Genomic DNA, 22,007 nt, shown 5'->3' on the forward strand with positions numbered 1-22,007 from the left:
GGGCAAAAGCGTCCGACACGTCGAAAAAGATTGTCCGAGAAGGCGCTTCTCATCCGACGGCTCAGATTTAATCTCTCGATCGTCTGTGTCTCCTCTAGCAGCCGTCCGATCTTTCTGGCCTTTCAAACAATTGCCACATCACCTCCATTTGCTCACCTCAGTTGCATTCACTGGTTTTTTTTTTTGTCGTTTTCCCTTTTTTCAATCCGTGGAATATTATTACATTTCTACTTTTTTTTTAATAATTAGAGAGAAGTTATTTTAATACAGGAAAAAAAGTATTTTTTGTTATTTCATATAATGTAAATATTCTTTAAAATTTATCACGCACATTTAGATACGTGTCTCCCGAGGAGTTTTTTTTTTAAAAAAAAAGCATAATTATTGAAGCTACCGAATAAACAAATCTGAATATAATTGGAAAAAAAAGAATAAAGAATAAAATAATATTAAATGAATATATCATGAAATATAAACCGCTGAAAATTATTGTGACCGCCTTAAATCTCTATTTCTCACTTGAGCCGCCGCCTTCCTGTTCCTTCATTCCTGCAACCTCTTCCTCTTCTTCTTCTTCTTCTTCTTCTTCTTTTTCTTCTTCTTCTTCTAAGGACTGTGCTCTCTGAATAGAATCAATCGCCATACACTTCAAAGGTTTCATTTCACGTTAAGATTTCTCCTATTTTGTATTTTATTTTCTATTAAAGCTTAATTTATCCAGAGATTCTCACCAGAATCTTGCTCTCTGTTCTTGCAGGTTACTCTTGAGCTCGCAAAGCTGGCTATTGCAAACCATAATCACCAGTTCAACTTCGGGGCCATCAAGGCCAATCACAAGAAAGTCATGGTGATTGATTGATTGATTGATCGATTGACTTTTCCTTCGCTTTCTCGCCGTTTCTCTTTGAGGATTTTCTCGGGAAAGGCTTAAAGTTTGCTCCTTTTTTGTTTTCTGGGTTCTGATTTCAGGGGCCGATGATCAGGACAGAGGATGAGTATCTGGGTCCGCCATGGCTAATGCCGATGCTTCGAGCGAGTTACTTCGTGCCCTGTTCCATCCACGCCGATTCCAACAAGAGCGAATGCAACATGTTCTGTCTCGATTGCACCGGAAATGCCTTCTGTTCTTACTGTTTGATCAAACACAGAGACCACCGTGTCGTTCAGGTTCGACCGTTTGTTCGAAAGTTCTGATCTTTCCTCTGTTTTTTTTCCTCCGTAAAACCCTGAATCTGAAAACGAATCTCAGATAAGGAGATCTTCGTACCACAACGTGGTGAGAGTGAACGAGATTCAGAAGTACATAGACATCTCGTGTGTTCAGACATACATCATAAACAGCGCCAAGATCGTGTTCTTGAACGAACGGCCTCAGCCCAGAATCGGAAAAGGGGTTACCAACACTTGCGAAATCTGTTGCAGAAGCCTCCTTGATTCTTTCCGCTTCTGTTCCCTCGGTTGCAAGGTACTCTTCTTGCTCATGCTCTGTTTTCTTTTCCCATGTTATTACAGTTCGATCTCTGTTGCAGAAATCAGGCATATGAATGTCGAAAACAGAAGAAAATTTACTCATGCTCTGTTTTTCCATGTTGTTACAGTTTCGATCTCTGTTTCAGAAATCGGACATAACAATGTCGAAAACAGAAGAAAACCCATCATTCATTTCATCGTGTTGAGTACGATACAAACGGATTTACCTTCGTGTCTTTCTAGTTTTTGTGTGTTTTGGTCGAGTGCGTTCATGCTCTGTTTCACCCACCTCTGTGGAATGTGGAAACCTGAAATGACGGAATTGCCCCTTGCAGCTGGGAGGGATGAAGAGGGGAGACGCGAGCCTAACCTTCTCTCTGAGAGGGAAGCACGGGAGGGACTACCAAGGAGGGTCGGAGTCAGATGAGGCGACCACACCGACCAAGATCCGCAAGACGAGCGCTTTCAACCGTCTGATGAACGGCCTCTCGATCTCCACCGTCCGATGCAACATCATTGGAGAGGGAGGGTTAGATCAACGGTCCTCGAGCTCCGGCGATGAGGGCTGTCTGAATCTTTCTCCGGGAACTCCTCCGATCTACAACCACCGCAATTCTAGCCGGCGGAAGGGTGTTCCACATCGTGCTCCGTTTTAAAATAATTACATTTCACCCCCTACATTAGAACCATATTAATATAATTATAATATATAGTTTTTTAGAATATGGGTCATAAGGTTAGATTATACAGTAAGGTCTCTTATTATATTTGTTCTGAAAAAAAATGTTAGATCAGATGATTGGAGTGAAACCAATCACATAATGTAAATGGCAATAGGAAGAAGAAAGAATGTATCTCTTTTTTTTTTTTTTTGCCTTTTAGATTAGTTTTTGAAGCAAGAAAGGGTATACATACATTTTGGTTTTTTAATGTATAATTAAATAGCAAGAATTAGGGTATACTGAAAAAAGGTTGATGTAGCATTTGTAGTAAATCCACGCTTATGTATAATGTACATTAGATTTTGTCCGTACAAATAATATCAAGTTTATAGATGTATCATGCGTTGTATTAGCATTGTGGTTTGTGTATATAACCTAGATTATATATGTACATATATATGTATAGTGTGTGTAAACAGGATCGTATATATAGTTCTTCACTAAATGATATAGTTCTTGTAACATGACATGGATTTATACAATAGAATTCGTAAAATATAATCTATATAATATAAAAGGTTATCCTAAGAAGAGTCTGATATTTTAATGATATTAGAATCAGATTACTATTTTGACATAATATTAGAATAAAAATAAATGGATTAAATGTTTTGTTGAAAAAGAATAGTTATTCTTGAATATATATAAATGTTAGCGTGAATCATACGTCGAGTCTGATTTCTGTGTTTGATCTAATTTGAAATTAGGATAACAAAACTATATAATTTTATAATTGAAACTATAAAATTTGGAGTAAATTGACCGTGACTCTATTTCGACGATCTTTATTGGTATGGATGTGTATTATATTGGCAGTTTAGAAATGCGAAACCGTTCTTGTAAATTGAAAATTTCTGAAAATTTTTGTTTTTTTCGTAATATAAACACTATCATCAAAAAATGAAAAAATATTGAAAAAAAAGGTACAAAATTTAATATAATGGATTAAAAATAATGTGGACATGTATTATGTATATACATTGAAATATACGTACGTCGTTATCAAATGTACGTATTCCTATCCCTAAGCATTATAAATAAATTAAAATCAGCTAACTCTTTCAATGGACAATTTTGTCCAAACGATAAGGTTGATTTATTGATTTATTGATTTATTGATTTATTATTATAATATGAGAATATTATTAATATTTTATATTGTGGTTAGAGCCGTGTGGAATCCGAAAGGCTGCGCCAATAACCCTAGGAGCCGTGTGTTTCTTTTCCTTCACCTTTATATTTCCATTGGTCGGTCCACATTTAATAAAACCATCCACCATGACATTAGTTCTTACAGAAATTAGCTTTTTTTACAGTATCAACCAAATTAATTTGTAAAAAAAAAATAGCAAGCTCTCTTGCTGACAGTAATTTTTATTTTGGGTTTTTAACTTTAGTTTTTAGTTTTTGATTTTTAGTTTTTGGTTTTTGGTTTTTAGATTTCATAAGTTTATAAATCTAAAAAAATTATGACTTTTAGTTTTTAATTGATTTTTTTTTTCATAAAGTAAATCTTCGGCTTTTTAGAAAAATCAAATTTGATTGTCAATTTTTTCGGTTTTTGAAATCCAAAAATTCTGAAAAATTCTTCCCATTCAGTATCAATATCTTTTATTTATATCCCAAAAAATATTTAAACTATAGTTCTAAAGATTTATCATCAAAATTTACAAACTTTAACTTGTGTAACTAGTTTAATCTCTGCATTACAAGTGGTATATAAAGAATTAAATTTTCTATATTTTGTAATTTTTCGATTATATCTCCATTACTATTACTGGAAATTAATTTTCAAGCCGCAAGAAAGTATAAGAAATTGGATTTATGTATTTTTTTTCAAAAATTTATGTATCACATTTAAGCAAATAAAAAATAAATAACGACATTAAAGTACGCATCCACTTGTTCATTAAACTTATGCGGCCAAGAAAATCGGATGGGCCCCACTGCTTACGACATAGCACACGTCAGCTACCGTCCAAGGAGGGGTATTCCCGTAAATTCTCCGAAGGTTTTACTTTTCGCTCACTGGGTTCACGCCACGTGTCAGGTGATACCATTGCAGTCTCGACACGTTTTATATGGGCCCCATATGGGGCTTATCTTCCTTTCAGTCTTTCGAGACAACGAGAAGTAACTCAATATTTTGAATTTTTATTTTATTTTATATTTTTTTTTATGGACAGGACAAATGGAGAGATAATGATGATGTCTTTCCTTTTGGGAATTGTGATTTTTGTTTTTTTAGGTTATATCAATAATTTCACAAATAAAATATTGGAATATAGAATCGTCAAAACAATATGTATATATATACATACATATTCTCTAGCACATTTGGATTCAATGCATGCATAGGATATTTTCTCTATAGTTGGAATTGAACTTAGAAAATTTGCATAAATTGTTTGACATAGACATATATATCATTATAGCCAAATAGACAATTTCGAATATTTTTGTGGTGTCAGGGTTAGATATTTATCTAAATTAATCTGAAAATATTTTAAAATGATTTTCCAATTTTTTCCTAAAATATAATTAGGTTATGCAAAATAGAAGACAGTAATCATCTTTAACCCATAATTAAGTTTAGGAATTCTTATGGGTATTTCACAATTTTGTATCTATATATTATATTTACAATTTTGAAATTATTAACAAAATATAAAGATACAATTAATTAAAAAGGGCAGTGGAAGTGACTCAGCCTGCAAGTTAAATAAACAAAGCATAAACACACACACACACACAAAAATAGCCAAGTGGATAAGATCCTTTCTTGATAAGGCTTTTGTCTCGTGGCATCACAACTTGCGTCAACCTTCCCTTTTTTTTACATTTTAGAATTTAATAAAAACAACATGTGTATTATTTTTACTTTTATAAATTTGGAATTTATGAAATATATAAGTTTAATTAAATTGATCTAAATTCGGAAACCAACTAATTATATCAATGGAATGTCGGATTCTGTTTTCTTCCTGTTAAGGGTTGTGTCATGTCTAATTTATTTCTAAACTATTAGGCGTGTGACTATTATGTTGTGAATGTAGATTAAATATATTTAAGATAAATAGAATTAAAATAATTTTTGTTGAATAAGAGAAAATAGTTGACAATGACATTCTAACAAAGATCCAATATATACTTATAAATATTTCATTCCAATATTATATTTACATTGTAGTAGCTCGTATAATTATTTGACTCAATAAAATTACATTTGATACAATCTTAAATTAGTTATATGCTAGTAACCCTTTTTAAGGAAAAAGTATTAAAAAAAATGGTTCAAAATCTATAGATTGATGGTAATTATACAGCACATATCATGTACTTAAAATCAGAGCATATATACATCTCTCTATATATATATATATATATCTCTTTTTTTTTTTACCGCAGACATTTGCACGTGACGAGATAACATGTCTGTTTGACAGACGCACGTGCGTAAGATGCTGAAGGGGAAAGTCATCATGAACATACATACATACACGCATGCATACATACATACATCATTTTGTTTTGGGCCCTTCGAACTTATGTTGTAATAAGGCCTAGAAGAAAATGGGCCTATTGAGTCTATATTTATTGGGCCTTATTCGGGCCGCTACTTCTTGTTCAAGCTCCCTGGATAAATATTAGGCTGGTCTTTCTCTTTCAGTCACAATAATCTTTAAAAAATATTTTACAATAACTGAAAAAAGGTTTTCTAACAAGCAACATATATAAAATAAATAAATAAATAAATTCATACAAAAAAAATATAAAAATAAAAATTGAGAATTTAATCAGAATTTACGGAGTATATAACAAAGAACTCAAGAACAAATTGCATATATTTATATATATATATATAAATATATAAATAATCATCATGCGTAGGGAAACTCTTGGAAAAAGGCGACTGCGTTATATATATATATGTTGTGTAATATTCAAGGCGTTTCACAAAATTTAGAGGCCCCGTACATATTATAATTTTAAAATAATAAAAAATTATTAATTAATATAATAAAAAATAATAATATTTAAAAATGATAAAAACATATTTAATATAACAAAATATACAAATTAACTAAATTAAAATTAAGTGGGACCCCTAAATTTTGATGATAATTTGTTTAATTAAAAATAGATAACGAGAGTTGTTACTTCTTTGTTATAACTACATTTAATAATATATATTATTAACATTTTTAAAATTAGGTGGGATTTACAAAAAAAAAAAAGTGGACCCCCCAAATTTTGGGTCATGTTCCATCGCACCTATTGCACACGTTAATAGACGGTCTGGTAATATTGTATAATACATACAGATACCTCAACATTTTTTTTTCCAAAGAGTAAGATGTTATGGGTATTATTTTATGACGATGGAGGTGGAGGAATAAACGATATGCGAGAAATGTATTATGACCAAACGTATATATTATACATTAAATTTGATTTTTATTTTAATATTTACCTTCATTTCAATTGTTGCTTTTGCTTACCAATAAAAGATATGATATATTTGGAAACCGAGATAGCATGTTCACACACACACGCACCACATGTTATATAGTTATTTGCATGTGAACAAAAATTAATAACCCTAAAAATTTGAGAGAAAAAATAAAGTAAAAAATCTTTGCAAGAATTTAAAAATGTTGGTGTATCAACATTTATTAATGTTTTGTATCGGATCTCTTGTCTTTCAAAATGTACCAAAGGGATATCTAATAGAATACTTCATCGAAAGGGTGTTATTATTAAAAATATACATATTTAATACATCCTTAAAATAATTCTAAAAATATTCTTTTGCATTCATTTATTAAACTATAAGATTATCATGATTTTTTTTTATAAATTGTTAAATATGTTTTTATAAATTATATATCCACGAAAAACCAACCATTTTCTCGAATATCTAAAAATTCGGATACTCAAATCCATTCATATATTACCCTAATTCAAACTCAATATTGGAAACCTTTATTTATGGAATATCCAATTCATTATTACCTGTAAGATATACTTGACTTATATATAGTTGGATCAATGTTACAAGTATCCGATTATATATATACATACGCACATATATATAATCGGAATGAATATATTGTAGGGAGTGTGATTGTTTTGACCATATATTCAACCTTTGAAGGTCGATATATATGGAGACCATATAAGTGAATTTGATAACTTTTAATATAAAAGAATAAAATAAAATTTGATTTGAATGGGCCACCAAGTCAACGAGTTAACACGTAAATAAAAGCCTATGGCTTTTGCATGGCTTCCTCCCCCTTTGAGTTCACTCGGTTCGGTTCATTAGAAATATTAAATTTCATTTTCTTTCCGAGTCGTAATGTTTTAATTTTTGTCTTACTCAATATATGTGCTTTCAAATTTAATTAACAACACCGTTACAATATATAAAATATGCAAATAATATATGTTATTCATGAGAATCCAGATCAACCATGGTACCATTAAGAAAATAGATGGACACTGTGATAACTTGTGATAACTCAAGATACCGTATGAAGGCAGATAGTGATCGTCGGTGTGATAGACACGAATAAGGAGCGGCTCGTGACAAGTTTCTGGATAGGAGATATAGGGATGAATCGAACGCACCAGAATGAGAGGGATCCGAAGATTGTGTAGTTATGAGACTGCATAGTCAAAGATAACTTAAAGTAATTGATTGAGTTACTCATAACAACAAGACGTATCTATCTTTTCCGTTGCTTATATCGAGATAACTTGAAAGTTAAACGTGCTCACTCTGGGTTAATTTTAAGATGAGTGATCTTCTGGAAAATACTTTTCGCGATATGTGCGAGTGATGACAAAAGGTCCCATTTTAGTATGTGAAGATAGTTTTGACATTTCGTAGCGACCTCGGGTCGTTACATGCATGGACCCAATATTTAAAAAAATTTGGATATTTGAATTTGCAGTTAAAAATTTCAGGTACTTTATTTTAAAATTTGTATTTGGAATTTGAGATTTACTTGGATACAAATATTCAAAATAATGTTCGTATACTCTAATTAAGAACATGGTATCAGTTAGAACCGTTTTTAAAAACTTGCATTAAAATATGTATATGATTCTCCAACATATTATATATTATAAAATTTCTAGAAGAGAGATGTATATCAATCCGGTTTTAAAAAGATTAGGCACATTTATCCAGACGACAGTGTGCGACAGCGAATATATATATATAATGATTAACATAATCAGCCCTCTAGTGAATATTTACTAATTACAAAATTCAATTTTTAAACGGGTTGGTAAGAATTGCCTCCGTACGTCCGTCAAATCGTTGACGTTTTTATGTTTCGTTGACTTTTGTACGGCAACGGACAAGTCAAATACAAGTGGCTGCGTCTCTCTTGTGCTCCAAGTCACGTGTTACGGCTCACTTAGCCGCGTGCCACGTCATCGATGACTTCCCTTGCAAATCTGTATTCTCTGTTTATATTGCTATACCCCAAACTCGGTCATCTTAAAATATTATTATTTCGTAAAATATTAATATAAATGTGAACGTGGAATTCATGTTGGAACGTCTATTTCATTTATTTTGTTTTTATGCTATTTTTGCATATAATCGTATGAATTGAATAATATTACTGTATTATTTGAGTAATTGTTTGTCACATGTTCACACAGCATATTTTCTTACTAAATGAGGTCGCAACTTTTATTTTCTTAATTTTTTTAAATGCAAAATTATAAGAGAGTTTTAGATTTTATTTCGAAATATTTTTCCCTTTAATATATATAGAAATTAACATTCATCACATTGGGAAAAAATGATGTAGTTGTTCCTGATGTACAAAAAATCGATAAAACCAAAATAATTCCCTCTATTTTTTCATGATATTATTAGTGGTACGATATTAGGTTTCCTAAATCCCCTCTAATTAGACATGATTGAATTTATTTCACTCGACTTAGGGAAGCAAAGAGACTAATGGAGTTTTGTTAATTATGAAAGCTATATCGAGGTTAATTGAAATGGTGGAAGATAGACATTGGAAATGGAGAAGTTCTAGATAGCTAATTAATTATTTGTTTTAAACAAATAGTATTAATGAATCATTATGGCAATCTAAATCCAATAAAAAATAGTTTATCCCCACTAAAAAAATAAAATAAAAATCATGACAAGATATGGATTGAGTAAGCGCTTATGTGGCTTCTCCATAGAAGTGGAAAATTTAATTTTCTTTTGGTCATATAACTGCTTAGATATAATTTTTAATAATAGATAGATAAGAGTACGACTAGACACAAGACACGTATAATATATGTATTAAAATTCGAAAGAAATTCCCATCAATTATATTATCGGGCCAAATAAATTATAATATAATTATTTCCAATCGAGAAAATATAATATAAAATTTAACAACAAAAACAAGTTTTTGGGTGAATAAATTCATTAAAAAGGAGCTTAATAAAAGATTTACGGAAACCTACTTTCTAATACAAATCAGCTTCCGGTTTTGAAAAAGTTAAGCCGTAAAGCCATTTGTTATTCGGCCGGTTAAGTATTTGCTGACGTCACCAACACCTCTATATATATCCCACGTTCTGAATCGTCTCTGTTATACGCGTTCCTTCCGTGTCCGTTACAATTTCCTTCTTTCTCTCTCTACAGGCTGTCTCTCTCTCTCTCTCTAGAATTTAAACTGAAACGAATAAACGAATGCGAAATGGGGGGATGCGTTTCTGTTGGTCAAAGCGGGCGCGAATCTTCGCCGACGGCGAAGATCGTTACGGTTAACGGCGATCTCCGGGAATACAATGTTCCGGTGATGGCTTCGCAGGTCGTTGAAGCCGAATCTGCTGCGGCTTCGTCTTCCTCCAGATCAACTTCGTATTTCATCTGTAACTCCGATTCTCTCTACTACGACGATTTTATCCCTGCGATCGAATCGGATGAGGAGCTTCAGGCGGATCAGATCTACTTCGTCCTCCCGATCTCCAGGCGTCAGAAGCCCCTCACGGCGTCGGACATGGCGGCTCTCGCCGTGAAAGCCAGTGTTGCGATCCAGAACGCCAACGAGAAGAAATCTCGCCGCCGGAAGAAGGGACGGATCTCGCCTGCGGTTGTGCTGAGTCAGCCGAGAGAATCGAGCGGGACCGCCGTGAAATCGACTATTTACAAGGAAATTCCGGCGAATAAAACGAAGCCGACGAAGGTTTCCGGCGGTCTACCGAGATCTGGTTCATTCCGGAAATTACAGAGATATACGTCCCGGCGAGCGAAGCTTGCGGTTCGTTCGTTCAGGCTGAGGCTCTCAACCATTTACGAAGGCTCCGTTCTGTAGATTCTTTTTGAACTTTCTTATTTTTAAATTTTTGGAGAGAGAAATACAGAAAAAATAAATATGTAAAAAACCGGAATAATTATACATTATTTTTTGGGAGTTTATTGTTACATTTTCTTCTCTAGATTGATCAGCCCAACACATATTTAGGAGTAATTTTGGAATAATATTGATTAAATTCTTTAGATTGATAAATCTGATTAGTGTGCAAGTTACAAATATGAAATAGTCTTCATTTTTTAAACATTATTTTCAATTTATTTTTAAAAAAGGTTGTCTTACCACCAAGCCACCCAACACTGGGTTTAAACCAATAAATGTTGTAATATATTTTACCATATATTGTTATATCTTTGTACTTTCACCGTATAGATCATTAATATATATATATATATATATATATATTAATCCTTTTAATTACTTCGATACGCTTTCAATCAAGGGTTTCCTTAATTATAGTGAAAAAAGCCTTAATTCAATCAAAATAAAATAGCTTTTAAAAATCATATAATTTTCTATCCTTACATTGAATTATTTATGCAAATAAATATGACATTTTTATAATTATCACCATTGAGAGACACGCACGTCAACAAATACATCGAATATTCAATGCGTACGGACCACATTTTTTTTTTATAGAATAAGCGGTATTCATGTTTTTGGTTTCCTTTTATTTTACTTTTTAATATATAATAATTGTAATCGGGGTCCAATTTTAGAGTAATGTGAACGTTAAGAAATTATGTATATATATATATAGTATAATGCCATGCGTGCGCATTAATTAAGATGATAATCCTAATATTGTGTAATAAGAAATCTAAATTTAAGATATATATGTGTAAGATATGCCAGAATAAAAAAAGCATGACATGGCCTGCATGCAATGATTTGAAATTTATTGCAATATAAATATAGAATCTATTAGCCATTTGATACAAGTTCACACACAAATTCTATATATTACACGTGTATATGCAATGCATGCACATGCACGGTTGGAAATTTCAGAATATAACTAATGTTATTAATAATTCAACGAGATATATAATTACTAGTCGGACCAAAATTCCTAATTATGTCATGCTAAGAAAACTCATTGAAAATATTACCCAAATCACGTATCTTGGTATCCGTATAATTATTGTCGGAGGACTTGAAGTATTTTATCCGATTGCAAATTTGAAATACTAATTCTAAATATTTTATTATTTCAGAATCATAATAAATTAAATGAACAATAAAAAATTTATCCTCTACCATAAATTGACAAACTTAGAAGTGTATTAGTCCTACGTAATGATATTTTGATACATTTAAATTCCGGTATACACACACACATATATATTCCGGTATCCAAATGTGAAATTATGAAAATCCAAACTCGAATCGAATCCACTATACACGTAATCATGGCCGTATATCTTCTTAAAGGATAAGTACGGAAAAGTACATTTCATTATTTTCAAAGTGGTTGAAAACAAGTAGAGATAATGATTAATTATAATCATTTCAAAAATAAAAGTCACAAGAAAGATAGAGAGCAAATGGACCGATTTCTTCAATATTTCTTTTTCATATTAGGTATCTTTAGCTTTCGTCAAGATTCGAGACCGATTTCTACGGACCTTATGGATAATGTCCCTCTTGATTAAACGAAAACACGTCGGAATCATGCAACTCATGTGATAAAATTGAATTTATTTTTATAATCCGAAAGTTTACCACCGGATAAATCCGGACGAATATTCCTTTGCACGTTTGGATTTAAATCTGGATAAAAATATATTTTGTATGTTTTTTTTACCACTAGGTTATCTAAATTTGGATAAATTGGTTTTTGAGCTTTGAATTTTTTATGAACTCGTCATTTTCGATTGGTATATCTATTCTACGTGGTGATCCTACATTGGAAGTTTTATTGTCCGTGATGCCGTTTCTGTCCGGTCCATTGGAGCGTTGTGGGGTACGATTCAAATGGAGTGTAGGGCGGATTCTTCAACTGTTAAAAAAATAGGATAAAATATTTTTTTTGAATGAAGAAAAAAAAAGGAGAGAAGATAATGATTTATCAATCTCTCTTTCAAGCCATTTATTAACAAATAAAGATAATGATTTAAAATTTCAGGTCATTGATTTATTAGCATATAAAAAACAGTAATAACACAAAGTGACAAATTAAATGCGAAATTATAATGTCTGGTTTTGAATCGTTATATATATATATATTGTAGAAATGCAAATTAATTTACTTGTAATTAATTAGGGTTAAGTCGTCCCACGATGCATACAATAGACCTTCATCTAAACAAAACAAAACCTACACACAACCTTTAAAAAAAAAACTCTAGAGATATCAGATTCGTGCAACAATAAAAAAGAATTTTGTTTGCCATTATTTATTTATGAATATTTTTAAATCCATCTTTCGTATTTGTCATTGTGTGTGATGCGTGGGGGTATATTAGTAAAACATAAAATATGGGGAACAAAGTTGGGTCTCAGATATAATACAAGGACTTGTAAGTAAAATATTGACACACTTGATCTGTCTCAGGTGGGAAGCAACTCCGGCAATACAATTAGGGTTTCCGGACAGTTTGAGAACAATCAGAGAAGAAGTTCGCACGATGAATCAATCTGTTCGTGTTTCTCTCTTCAAGTTGGCATAACCCTCTGCAGTTTTCTTCTATCAAAACTTTTGAAAATTTCGACGAAATTGTTGTATTAATCACCGTATTTAACAAATTTCAGGAAGACGACGGCGGGACGGTGTTGCAGCAGCTGGAGAAATCCGTGGAGGCGAACCCAGACGACCCTTCTCTTCGCTTCGAGCTCGTAAATCTCCAACAATGGGATTTTACCTTTTTTCACAGGTCCTTTTTTTTTGGGTATTTGCTTAGGGAAAACCCCGAAATTGGTCGATGCAGGGTTTGTATCTGTGGGAGAACGGCGGAGATCCAGAGAAAGCGGCGGAGTGTTTCGTGCTGTCGGTGAAGTTGAACCCGGAGAATGCGACGGCGTTCAAGTATCTGGGCCATTACTACTCACGAGTGGCGCTTGATCATCTCCGAGCTGCTAAGTGTTATCAGAGATCTGTCTCGCTGAACCCTAACGATTCCGATGCCGGAGAAGCTCTCTGCGATTTGTTTGACAGAGAGGGCAAGCTGAGCTTGGAACTCGCGGTTTGCCGCGATGCTTCTGAGAAATCTCCTAAAGCTTTCTGGGCATTTGCCAGATTGGGTTACATTCAGGTTGTTCATCGTTTGCTTTCGATTTCTCCGCAACTTCACCGTTTTGTATATGTGTTTTTTACTTGTATGCTGTTTGGATTTCATTGCAGCTTCATCAGAAGAAGTGGTCTGAAGCTGTTCAGAGCCTTCAGCATGCAATTCGAGGTTATCCTACCGTTCCTGACTTGTGGGAAGTAATTGTCTTTTTCCTTTCTCCACAAATTTCATCATCACTTTGTTTCCAGTATACGGAATTGGACAGGAATCTTTGTATCTATTGTTGCAGGCTCTGGGTGTTGCTTACCAAAGACTTGGAATGTTTACGGCTGCTATCAAGGTTACTCTCTCTCTCTCTCTCTCTCTCTCTCTCTCTCTCTCTTTCTCTCTCTCCCTCTCTCTCGTGTTCTTAACTTGTTTCTCGAAGCTGTTTGGTTTTTAAGTTGATTTCACTGTAACCATGTTTACTTCAACAGGCATACAGCCGTGCCATAGAACTAGATGAGACCAGAGTTTTTGCGCTAGTTGAGAGTGCAAACATCTTTTTGATGCTTGGTTCATATAGAAAGGTAACCTTTGTTTACATATTTGCCTAGAAGGATTCACTATCCGGTTTATCTTGCTATTTGCATCAGCGATAGAAAGATAATGCATGTGTTTATATTTTCCTTCTGGCTCCATCTGCAGTTTTCAAGTATTTGGGTGTATGTCACATGCATTGCTCTTGAAGTCCCATTTCGGTGTTTCTGTGCAGGGTGTGGAGCAGTTTGAGCAGGCGCTGAAGATTTTGCCTAAGAACTCATCTGTACTATATGGTCTTGCTTCTGGACTGCTTAGTTGGTCAAAAGAATGTGTAAATTTGGGCGCATTTAGATGGGCAGCTTCATTATTGGAGGTTAGTGATGTCCCCCCCCCCCTCTCTCTCTAATTTAGTGCTGTCCTATATATCTAAGAAGAGGACAACTTATACTTGCCATTGTAGGATGCTCGTAAAGTTGCAAAAGCTAGTAGTGAGTTAGCCAGCAACATGTCTTCTATATGGAAATTGCATGGTGATATTCAGGTATTGATGATTGCCGTTTATTTTAAATTCCAAGACTTTCCTTACCTGGAGTATGACATTTGTTCTTATTGGGACATCTGACATTTGCTCTCTTGATTAGCTTACGTATGCGAGATGCTTTCCATGGTCTGCGGAAACTGAAATCTCGGAAGTTGATTCAAAGAGTTTTAATGATTCAGTTCATGCTTGGAGAAGTACTTGCTCCTCAGCTGCTTTGTCTGCGAGAGCTTCTTACCAACGGGCTCTGCACTTAGCCCCTTGGCAAGCTAATATTTATACCGACATAGCCATAGCTTCAGATCTCATTTCGCCTTTAGGAGAGGACTGCGAAAGCTCAATTTCTTGGTAAGATTCTGCTTAGTGTTATTTAGGGATGTCATTAGTTTTTGTGCATCTGTGCCCCTGTAATTGTCTAAATTTCTATCAGGCAGCTTCAAGAGAAAATGGCTTTGGGAGCTTTGTTACTGGAGTGTGACAACTCTGAGTTCTGGGTTGCGTTGGGTTGTCTATCTCGTCATAGGGCTTTGAGATTACATGCTTTGATTCGGGGATTGCAATTAGATGTATCTCTTGCCATTGCTTGGGCATACATGGGCCAGGTATTATGCGTTAATGTTGTTCTATTTGGTTTTATTTGAAAAAAATCTTTTCGAGGATATATAACTCTTAGCTATCCCATGGCTATGGTTCGGGGGGAAAACATTGTTCGACAGTCCATTTAAATCTTAAATGGGCTTTCGCCACATCTGGCTTATATTGCTTTTTGTTGGTCTTGAATAATGTGATTAGATTAGAGCCGAATGCCAACTGCTAGGCATTGAATTAGTACAGAGAATGGTGTGGAAACTTACAATGTTGTAGAATGATTCTAATGAAAGAGTTGTTATCCTCATCGCCCTACTGGTGTAGGATTTGGTACCCTTTAGACTTGCTGGGTAGATAAAACACAGGTTTCTAAATGCGAAAATAGAAACTGTGGTGCATTCTGAGTGCCATTTCCCCTGTATTTCATTGGGCCTGTTCAGTTTTCAATATGGTAAGTGCTTGTTCAGGAAAGAACTGCAACTTGCGGCTCTTTTTTGCCCCCAGTTGCTCACAGTTCATTGCTTGTTGGTGGGCTCTAATAACGATATGTTTTATTAAATAGCTTTTCAGGCAGACAGATGAAATGAAATTGGCGAAACAGGCTTTTGATTGTGCCAGAAGCATAGATCCTACACTTGCGTTACCATGGGCAGGCTCAGCTGATGTGTATGCTAGGTAGATGCTTTACTTGATGTTTGATAAATAATAGTCATGAAAATCTTTTCAAATTGAATTTGGCCTCATAGATTAATGAACACCACAGGGCATCAATAGTCGATGAGGCTTTTGAGAGCTGCTTACGAGCTGCACAAATATCACCCGTAAGTGCGTTTATCCCCCTTGTTTTGCTTGCCTGTTTTTCTGTTACGTGGAAAGTGTGTCAATGGCTGTAACTGAGGCTTGACCTTTTGTCCAGATTGCAGAGTTCCAAATTGGTCTGGCATGGCTAGCTTTGTTACATGGTACTCTTTCATCTCCACAGGTATTATGAGAGAGATATTCATTAAATAATGGAAACAATTACTCTTTACTGGATCAATAGAGCACATTCCCTGAGGGTTTTATATTGATGTGGGAATTCCTTTTTCCTCAAAAAAAAAAAATATTTTGCAGGTTTTTGCTTGCATTGAGCAGGCAGTGCAGCATGCTCCTTATTCCGAACCTCTTAATCTTCACGGCCTAGTCTGTGAGGCAAGACAGAACTATCAAACCGCTGTTACTTCCTACAGGCTGGCACGTGCTGCCTTAACGTTTTATCCAGCCAATTCTTTAAAATCTCATGATGGGGAAATATCTATTAACTTAGCCAGATCACTTAGCAAGGTGAAGAGCCTGGCCCTCCCTTCTGCCTTGTATATGCTTTCGAATGCTATTCATTGACAGTATTCTATGCAAAATTTAATTCATCTATCAATTCTGAAGACAGAAGAAGTGTTTATTACCCTGAAATATAATATTGTCGTGCAGGCAGGAAATTTTAGAGATTCAGTGAAGGAATGTGCAGATTTGAAGTTAAAAGGTTTGAGCTTATAACTTCTAACCTCCAATTTGAAATACGGTTTGCTTGTGGTTTCTTTGCATGCCTCTGTTCCCTTTTAAGAATTTTCACTTGATAAGACTGTTATGTTTGTTTATTTGTTTCACATTTTTTTTAGACTTATAAAGAGTTCAAAAGTTTTATCCAACTACAGGGGAGATATAATATTATGCAATCGAGGAAATAATAGCTGTAATGGACTTATTTCACTGCATGCTATATATCATTCTTTCTATTCGTGTCATCTCCTGATAATGTTGATGCTATAATGTTCTTCGCCGAATCTGTTTTCGTTTGTGTGTAAGACAGTTGAAGTAAACCTGTTACTAATTCTTATTCAAATGTTTCGAAGGAATGCTTGACGACAAGGGCTTGCAAATATATGCTTTCTCTCTGTGGAAGATTGGTGAAAATGATTTGGCTCTCTTGGTGGTTAGGGATCTGGCTGGCAGAATTTCTACCATGGAAAAAACTTCAATAGCGTTCTCAGTCAGCTTCATTTGTAGGCTGCTTTATTCTGTGTCGGGTTTAGATTCTGCTATCACCAGCATCCAGAAGATGCCAAAAGATTTCTTCCAGAGTTCGAAAATTAGCTTTATTGTATCGGCAATCCATTCTCTTGATCAGAGTGATAGGTTGCAATCGATTGTTTCAAGCACGCGTAACTATATAACAATGCACGAAGAGATCATTGCAATGCACTACTTGATAGCACTCGGCAAATTGGTGAGACTTTGTTTCTGGTTTACCATGTTGGACTTAACTTTGACTTTGACATCCTGTGTTAGTTATTTTCTCCTATGGATTGCAGCTGAAAACTGGTGCCGGAGATTCCCTTGGATTTGATAAGGGGGTTGCTCACCTGAGAAAAGCTCTTCATATGTATCCTCATAGTAATTTGTTAAGGTATGTGATAAGATTTTCCCTCCAAAATACCAAATGCCTTGAAAGGCTTACCAGTATGTTCTATCAATGTGGTTAGATGCCTTCGTATATGTTTCATGCGTCGTGAATAGTAGTCCGGAACCGCATACTTTATACCACTCTAATCAGGGTTTTATTCTTTCTAGTAGTCTTTTCAGAAAATTGTCACCTCGTGAAAGAAGAAAAAATGTACTTCAATTGGAAAATCTATCATATGGGTGTATATTCAACCAAAAGCAGCTACATAATTCACGTATTGATACATGCCATGCCAGTGCTTGATATATTCTCCTACATGATCTAGTTTATCGAGATTCGAGACATGGAGATTTTTATCCGATTCTAAAGGCTGTAGAATTCCTGTTTTTTGTGTCGTTTTTTTTTTTAGTTTTTTGAAGGCTATGTAATCAAATTACGAAGCAGAATTGAGAAACTTTGAAACCATACCTGCAATATTTGGTTGAATATTTAGGTTATATGGAATGGAGTTTCTTTTATCTTTTTCGTGACTTGGAAATGTATTTTGTGAATAGGAAGCTGCTAGGTTATCTTTTGTTAGCTGGTGAAGAAATGAATGATGCCTGCACCGCTAGTAGATGCAGCATCATAAATGTCTCTGAATGTACAAATAAAGATGATCTAAAATCCGCATTGGATGTCCTTGGAGGAGGGGCAGTGGCCTGCAATGTTATCGGTAATACAGCTCCAAGGTTCTCCTTTCCGACTTGCCATTGCCAGTGTCTGAATGCTCCTATTGTTCCTGTAGAACTGCAAAGGTAGCTGAAAATCTTTCCATAGCTATTTAGCAATTAGCATCTTCAGAATCTGAATTGTTAGTTTGATCCTTTTATCATCATGGTTGTAATTGGAGGACTCAATGCTTAATTCAACAAGTTTTTTTGTTTAATCTTTATTGATAATGGTTTTATAATTTCTCCCTTTCACAGATTTTTGCATCAAGAACCTTGGAACTATGGTACAAGATACTTGCTCATCCTAAACCTTATGCAGAAAGCACGCGAGCAGAGATTTCCTCGAGGGCTCTGTGGTGTTATTGAACGGCTGATCTCTGTGGCACTGTCCGATGAGATATATTCTGAGGAAGGCACCTCTTACGGATATCAAAAGTTACAGCTTCTGCTTTGTGCTTCTGAGATCAGTTTGAAAACTAGAAATATAGTTGCCTCCATCAGCCATGCTCAAAAGGCTTCTTCCCTTCCCCTTCCCGATAGCTACCTGTTTTACGGACATTTGCAACTATGCCGTGCTTATGCAGCTGAGGGTAACACCAGAAACCTGCAAGAAGAATATGAATCATGTTTGAAGCTCAAGACCGACTGTAATATCAGTTGGATATGCTTGAAGCTCATAGCAGCTCAATTCGATCTGCAAAATGATTCAAGTATCCTGGAGCTAAGCCTACAAGAATGCTCAAAGGAGAAGAACTTGCAGAAAGAGTGGATGGCATTATACAATCTTGGTCTTGGCTTAGTTTGTATCCGGAAACGGGACTTTTTCTCAGCAGAGGAGTTCCTTGCACAAGCTTGTTCATTGGCTAAGTCAGAGAGCTGTGTACTTCTCTGTCATGGTACAAAAGAACATAGAACATCCTCTTTTCAGTCACTATTTGGAAATCTTTCCTTGATTCATCTGAATGGCACAGCCTCTGAGGGGAAAAAAGCTGAAGTGCTTCTGAATACTAGTCTTCTGCACAGAAATCATTTTGATTGGACATTTATCAGATATTATTCTTGTTTATAACAAAACATTTAATGGGATAATGTTTGCAGGTGTTGTCTGCATGGAGCTGGCAAGGCAGACTAATGACTCGAAGTTCTTGTCAATGGCTGTGAAGAGCCTTGGCAAGGCACAAGCGAGTTCACTAGTGCCCTTGCCTATTGTCTACTCGTTGTTGGCTCAAGCACAAGGAAGTCTTGGTTCTAAAGAGAAATGGGAGAAGAACCTCCGTCTCGAATGGTTCTCTTGGCCACCAGGTTTAGCTTTCTCCCTCTGCTCATGATTACCGCCTACCCTCTTGAGACGTTATTCCGCTCATGGTTCGATTTTTTAATGAAATATTTCGATATGTTTCCACGTAGGCAAGTTCTGTTAATGATCTGATAGTACCAAATTGCATATTGCGGATACATATGATCACATTAGAGGCCTGGTCAATGCCTTGGTTGCATCTTCAACCCCATAGAGCCTCTAGAGGGTGCTGCTGGCTATCAGTGTGTGTCTGAATCAAACAGAAAGGCTTATAACTTTTTGTTCTTTTTGTATGTTTATGACAGAGATGAGACCTGCAGAGCTCTTCTTCCAGATGCATATACTCGCAAGGCAAGCACAAGGGCGACGTCCCGAGACTGGAACAGGCGTGGAGAATTTCCAAAGTACCGAGAAATGGGTGCTTCGGGCTATTCACACAAACCCTTCTTGTCAAAGATACTGGAGTGTTTTGTCTAAGCTTATACAATGAACAAAGGAGTTTGCTTTGTATTACATTAACAGTGTTGAATATGTTTGTGTTTTCTTTTTCTTCTATGAACCAGACAGAGATCATAGGATCTTTCATGCTTTGTGCTACGGCATTGCCCAATACAAACATCATGTCGTTTCCTTCCCCGAGAAGCGGAGTGTGTGGCGTTTTTTTGAATTCCGTACCAACGTTGAGCCGTACAAAATTTTCAAGGCCACTGTTCTTAACAAAAGTCAGACAGGGTTCTACTCAATAGACCAAACGCGTATCTGTAAAACAAACTGTTCTGTAATGGCGAATCAATCATTTTCTATAAAAAAAAGACAATGCCCCTTGTTCATGGGCACTTGTAATTATTGCATCAAAATCCATATTCACAGCAATCAAAGAGGAGCTGAAAGGAAGAGGAAGAAGAAGAAGGAAAAAAAATGGAGAAGAGAAAGAGAGACGACAGATTCAACGCATCATGAGTGCAAACTCATCGAAGCTAAGAACGCCATCGGAATTCAGATCGAAAACTCGGATCATCGCTCTGCAATCATCCATAGTTCTAAACTCTCCGAGCTTCCCAAGCATCTTCTTCAAGCTTGCAGCGGTAATGCATTCACGGCCTTCGCAAGTGTACATTCTGAACGCTCCTTCGATCTCACCCCTCCTCTCTTCCTCACTCCACTCGTCATCATCCATCGTCATCATGTTCAGGAACTCTTCGAAATCCAACATCCCGTCTCCGTCCGAATCCGACAGCCGTACGGCCACCTCCGCCTCCTCTTCCGACAGCTTCCCTCCCAACGACTCGAAGCTCCTCCGAAGCTCCTCGGGCGAAATCCTCCCGTCTCTGTCCGCGTCCATGTGATCGAACACGGCCTGCAGCTCCCTCTTTCCGTCGCCATGGCTTCTTCCATCACCGTTACCATTGTTCCCGCTTCTTCTTTGAATGATTTCTTCGATACCCTCTTCCTGTTTCTCGGTGATCTTCCTCTTCCTTGACAGTTTCTTGCAGAATTTGACGAAAGAAGACGAACCCTTCATGAGAGACGTTACTGACAGGTTTGTGATTGTTTTAGTATGATATCTAGTGTTTGGTAATGTGACCAAAGATGATTCATTACACACACATATATAGAGGGTGTGTGTGTGTGTGTGTGTGTGCGTGTCGGGTCAGGAAGAGGAAAGGGGTTACAGATCAGATGATATGATGCGTAAAAGACGTGGGAGACTTATGAGGATATTTATCAGAGAACACGGTTTTGACAAAGGAAAGACTTCCAGGGGTATTTCTGTAATTTATACAGCCACTTGTTTTCCCTTTGTTTGCCAGTTGCCGTACGGTGTGCGGCTTGAAGGAAGCTTCTCTTTCACCACGAGTTTCTTCTCTCTTTTTTTTTTCTTCTTTATTTTTGCAAAATATAAAAATATGTATATATATATATATATATTAAACTAATCAGTGGATAAGTTGCTTTTGTGGTTGTGTTAGTTTTGTATTTAGTGTTTTTAATAAATTAATCTTGACATTGTAAAATTTTACTTTCGTATATATAAAACTCAAAATTAAAATATTTTTACCCAAAAAAAAACTTAAAAAAATAAACAAATTTATCACTAAACAGTGAATGAGCAAATATAATTAAACAGTCGTAATT

General features: G+C 35.3%; 4 protein-coding genes across 6 annotated transcripts; 3 read left to right on the forward strand and 1 right to left on the reverse strand.

The window, feature by feature from the left end:
• Positions 1-544: 544 nt before the first annotated feature.
• LOC104812023 lies at positions 545-2,529 on the forward strand. The gene is made up of 5 exons (XM_010538951.1): positions 545-654; positions 758-847; positions 970-1,167; positions 1,250-1,465; positions 1,806-2,529. Exons 2-5 carry the CDS (start codon positions 845-847, stop codon positions 2,124-2,126), a joined length of 738 nt encoding a protein of 245 aa, XP_010537253.1. The 5' UTR covers positions 545-654; positions 758-844; the 3' UTR covers positions 2,127-2,529.
• Positions 2,530-9,793: 7,264 nt separating this feature from the next.
• LOC104812024 lies at positions 9,794-10,660 on the forward strand. The gene has a single exon (XM_010538952.2). The coding sequence runs from the start codon at positions 9,923-9,925 to the stop codon at positions 10,538-10,540; it is 618 nt and encodes a 205-aa protein (XP_010537254.1). The 5' UTR covers positions 9,794-9,922; the 3' UTR covers positions 10,541-10,660.
• A 2,414-nt stretch (positions 10,661-13,074) lies between these two features.
• Positions 13,075-20,507, forward strand: LOC104812025 (tetratricopeptide repeat protein SKI3). Of its 3 annotated transcripts, none has more exons than XM_010538953.2 (21): positions 13,075-13,185; positions 13,298-13,381; positions 13,474-13,797; positions 13,887-13,970; positions 14,063-14,113; positions 14,250-14,342; positions 14,528-14,668; positions 14,756-14,836; positions 14,937-15,181; positions 15,264-15,435; positions 15,984-16,096; positions 16,185-16,242; positions 16,338-16,403; positions 16,535-16,744; positions 16,889-16,940; positions 17,311-17,684; positions 17,770-17,864; positions 18,416-18,658; positions 18,830-19,470; positions 19,673-19,876; positions 20,177-20,507. In XM_010538953.2, exons 1-21 carry the CDS (start codon positions 13,174-13,176, stop codon positions 20,359-20,361), a joined length of 3,528 nt encoding a protein of 1,175 aa, XP_010537255.1. In that variant the 5' UTR covers positions 13,075-13,173; the 3' UTR covers positions 20,362-20,507. The 3 variants fall into 3 exon arrangements, with proteins under 3 accessions (XP_010537255.1, XP_019057994.1, XP_010537256.1); XM_019202449.1 differs by having other exon boundaries at positions 13,137-13,205; XM_010538954.2 differs by lacking the exons at positions 13,075-13,185; positions 13,298-13,381; positions 13,474-13,797 and having other exon boundaries at positions 13,910-13,963.
• Positions 20,508-20,643: 136 nt separating this feature from the next.
• LOC104812026 (calcium-binding protein CML38) lies at positions 20,644-21,673 on the reverse strand. The gene has a single exon (XM_010538955.2). The coding sequence runs from the start codon at positions 21,391-21,393 to the stop codon at positions 20,818-20,820; it is 576 nt and encodes a 191-aa protein (XP_010537257.1). The 5' UTR covers positions 21,394-21,673; the 3' UTR covers positions 20,644-20,817.
• Positions 21,674-22,007: the final 334 nt, after the last annotated feature.

This window comes from Tarenaya hassleriana, unplaced genomic scaffold (genome assembly GCF_000463585.1).
Source record: "Tarenaya hassleriana unplaced genomic scaffold, ASM46358v1 Cleome2, whole genome shotgun sequence".
NCBI classification, from domain to species: Eukaryota; Viridiplantae; Streptophyta; class Magnoliopsida; order Brassicales; family Cleomaceae; genus Tarenaya; species Tarenaya hassleriana.